At 30.0% G+C, this 4,496-nt stretch overlaps 1 protein-coding gene across 1 annotated transcript in view; it reads left to right on the forward strand.

Annotated features, from left to right (window-relative positions):
• Positions 3,931-4,496, forward strand: part of LOC107622206 (thioredoxin reductase NTRB) — a 3,728-nt gene continuing 3,162 nt past the window's right edge. Inside the window, exon 1 of the mRNA XM_016324088.2 lies at positions 3,931-4,494. Coding sequence (XP_016179574.1) covers positions 4,256-4,494 — 239 coding nt within the window. The 5' untranslated portion in view covers positions 3,931-4,255. The remainder of the gene's footprint in view (positions 4,495-4,496) is intronic.

The raw sequence follows: 4,496 nt of genomic DNA on the forward strand, positions 1-4,496 counted from the left end.
ATAATCAACTTATTTATATACTTAATCAAGTATGTCGGGAATTTAAATTTAATTTATTAACCTAATTTTTAAATAAAACTCAAATCTATTAAGAATTAATATTTAATTTATCGGATGGAAAAATCTAATTAAAATTTTAAATAATAATAATTTTTCGTTAGCTTAACTAATTAATCCGGTCATATATAGGCTCATTTTTTTTATATGGCAGCAGCGTGTCTGTTATGCGTGGATGTGAAGAACATATGTGCTAAACATGGATGTGGGACAGTTTGTTTTGAAACAGTAAAAAGATAAATTGGACTATCCGATTTTTTTGTTAAAAAAAATTTGTCTTCTAATCGGACAGTCCGAGTTGTGTGAAAGAATTTGAATTTTGGCTAAACTAATCGGACCGTCCGATTTGTACATTCTAAATTTTTTTAATTATTTAAACACAAATCGGACGATCCAATTTTTGTTCCTGACATCACAATTGCGTAAAATACCCATACACTCCATAACTGCATCCTACACTAATTTTCTCTCCATATCTAAAAAAAATGTGTCATATATATGGTCATCCATTATTCACACCCTAAATTGCCTCTCTCTTTTAAAGCTCCAAAATTGTCCAAACTTCAAATTCCTATGCACCTTCCTTTGATTCTTCTATTCAGTTCACACCATAATCATCATTACCCTCACCTCCCAAAAAGTCACCCTTCAACTTTATAGTTTATACACACTTGTTTCTAATTTAATTTCTCTTTATATAAAGTCATAAGGTTCTTTCCAAGAACAAAATTTATTAGCACCATCTCACAAAGAACCAAAAAAATGAGTTACATGAAGTACCAAAGAGTTGGTAGTGGTAGGGTAATAAGCCCTAGAAGGTATAGTAGAGGATTTAGATTACTAAACCCTAGAAGGGTTTTGGTCCTAATAAGGCTAAGAAAGAGGTTCACCTTCATTCTTAGGCTCTTCCATAGGTTGAAATTGTCACTTCATTTGCTGAAGAGAGTGTTTTGCATTCAAGGTGGTGGCTTCAAAAGAATCAATTTAGTGAAGAGAGAAGAACAAGTCAATTTCCAATGTTATTATGTTAGGTCCAATAATTCTATCTATGTAGAAGAAGCCATTGCAGATTGCTTGGAGTTCATCAAAAGAACATCAATATCTTCATCTATGGACCAAAGTCATGTTAGCCATATTCAAGATAGAAGAAACACATGAAAGTCCTCATTATTTTTGGTAGATACAATTATATAATCAATTTTATATATATATATACATGCATTAAGGTATTAGTCTTTTTTTTTGTTTTGGCCAATTTATATATGTTGATTTGTCCTATTAATTTTTATCTTTTGACCCCTAGGTTTGCTTAGGAAAATTTTGTTCCTGTGTACATAATTAGAAGTTAAATCCTGTGTAAACATGTATGTGTATGTGTATGTGTATGAGAAATGTCAAGAGGTTTAACTTGTAATACTATATTACTATGTTCTACTTTGAAAATTTCAATTCATTATTCAAATTAAAGCATGTTGATTTTTAGTATTAATGTCATGAAGATTTTTGAGTTTGGATTTTCACCTAACACAGCACTATTAGTTTTTTTTTTTTCCTTTTAACACCTATTTAGTCAAGATGGTAGATGAGATAAAAAAAATAATGGACAAAAAATGAAAGGTAAAAAAAATCTAGAAAGATTATTTTATGAAGTGGTCAAACGAAATTTACATGTAAATGATCTCTTTATAGATATGAAACATAAGGCTGCGTTTGTTTACAGAGACAGGACACTGAGACAGGGACACAGAGACACAAAATTGTGTTTGGCAGAGGAGACATGGACAGAGATAGTGTGTCCAGAGACACTGAATTAGTGTATTTTGTATCCATCATGACAGGAAGGACACGGAGACACTAACAAGAAACACAACTTATTTTTTATTTTTTTCTTTATTTTTGTTATTTTTTCATAATTATATATTTTATTATTATATTTTTCATCTCAAATTTTTTGAATGAAAAAAATAAGAATAAATTGGATTTTCATAATTTATTTTAGTTTATCACCAAACAGAATATAGTAACACAAAATTTTGTATCTCTGTCCATCAGTGTCTTATCCTGTCCTGTTCTCAGTGTCTTATTCTGTCCTGTTCTTGAAAACAAACGCAGCCTAATAGAACTCAATAACATTGTTTGATCTATGTAGCAGATCCAACCTAATAGGATAAGACTTTATTGTTGTAGTAGTAGTGGTTTTGAATTTGATTAAACTAATTAAGTAGAAAGGATGTCAATTTTGGACACTTAATCTACAGCTATATTTTAAAAATTACTTGTTTTTATTTATTTCATCTTATAATATTACCTAGATTAAGCCGCCTAAAGTGAGTCTAAAGAAAAATATTATTGATTTATTGTTGACATTGGAAATTAAAGGGGTCACAATCTACATAGTAGTGATGATAAACAAGAACAAAGAGCCAGGTCGGTATACATCCTTCAGTTTATTATTTATGTTTTGTTTCCTTCCTATCATTTTTTAAAATTGATAAATAATTAAAGTTTTACTATTCGGATTGACGTGTTATATTGTATAGGGTATAATTCGAATTAATTTAGTTTAATACAATAATTTATTCTAAGATTAAGTTCTTATTCTCTAAAAGTTACTATATGAACTTTTATGTTTTATCTCCCGAAATATAAAGTAATCATATACGTATAGTCTCTAATCTGATTGTCAAAATATTTTTTTCATATAAAATTTTTTTTAAAATAAAGATAATAATCATAAAATAATAAAATAAGAAGTTAAGATGATTATATTCTTCTTATTTTATTTTTTTATTTTAAAATATTTTAATTCTTGTCTATCTCACCTTTATTTAGTACATAAAAAAGTTTAAGAGATCAGCAACTTTATTAAATTATGATCAGCAGCAAAAAAAAATGAGTAATTCTACACTATTGGATGAAATTTCACACAATTAAAAATATTATTAATGACTACTTGATGACTACAAATTACAAAAGTTGCTGTCCCTATCACTCCTCTTTAGTACATAAGAAATATGGCTAATTTTTTTTATATTGATTAAATATATGTGTAATACATTGTTATTGGAAGATTAGGTGTTTTTCCTTGATATGGTGTTTTTTTTTTGTATTATTCAAATCAAATGGTCCGATTTGTTTAAAGAAAAAAATAAAATACAAATCAAAAGGTTCAATTTGTTTGAAGAAAAAAAATAAAATACAAATCAAAGGATCCGATTTGTATTTTTTATTTTTTATTTTTAAAAATAAAAATCGAACGGTCTGATTTTAACATTAAAATTTTTTTATCTTCGAAAACATAAATCGAACTGTCCGGTTAGTTTTGTTGTTTTTTGTTTTTTTTAAATTAAAACGGATCCTCCAATTAGGCTTTTTATTTTTTTTATTTTTTTCTAAACTCAAAACGAACCCTTCAAATTCTATTAAAACACTACTGACACCACATACAGGGAAACATCCTTCTCCTCATTTGTATTCATATATAAACAAGGATAAGGTAGAAGTACTTTAATTTTTATATAAATGTATATGTGCAGTATTCATGTTTTAACCTATCTTATTTCTTAAGGACATTGACAATTTTCCTAATAATAATTTGATTAAATAATTATGAACGTGAATCATTACTATATGATAGAAGCCTATCTAGTAGCTATTAACCCAATTAAATTCACCCTTGATGTTGATTAGTCATCTGCTAATAATGCTTAGCTGTAATCTTCAGCTAATAAATAAATAAATATTGGGCAGCGCCACAACCATGGCTGCTGTGACAAAGCAAAGATAAAAAATAATCAATCTCTGATGTCTAATATCATAACAAAATTAAAGATCAAGAGTTTGAATCTAAACCACACCATTGAGAAGCTAAGTAACAGCCATGCATGCATGCATAAAGTTTTGAATTAGCATCTAGATTGAATTGTGTGTTAACACGAGTGATGCTTGTATTGTTTCTCTAAGCATGAGATGATGCTGAACTAGAACGAACAAGCTAAGCACATTCCTTCCCTTCACAATGCGTATTCTTGTTTTGCTGCTTCTTCTTCTCAAAACCTTCATTCAAGAAGAAGCAGCACCCAAAGTACAATTAATACTAATAAGTAATAAAAGAATAATACCTAAAAAAGGAAAAGAAACCTCAAAACGAAACGCGATTCGCCAAAAAGAAACGGCCGCAATCTAACAGGGCCAAAAAATGAGGTTCTGCCCAAACAAGCTCTTCACTAAAGCCCGCAACCTCATCGGTATCGGACTCGCCTCGTCCGCCGCCGTTTCCGCCGCCGGAGCCTCATCCTCCACTTCCTCATCCGCCGACACTTCCTCCACTTACACTACCACCACCACCTCCGATTCTCCTTCCTCCACTTCTTCCTTCCCCGTCGACTCTTCAACCGACGACGACCAGAGAAGGAAGCTCTGCATCATCGGAAGTGGCC

This window comes from Arachis ipaensis, chromosome B10 (genome assembly GCF_000816755.2).
Source record: "Arachis ipaensis cultivar K30076 chromosome B10, Araip1.1, whole genome shotgun sequence".
In the NCBI taxonomy this organism is placed as follows: Eukaryota; Viridiplantae; Streptophyta; class Magnoliopsida; order Fabales; family Fabaceae; genus Arachis; species Arachis ipaensis.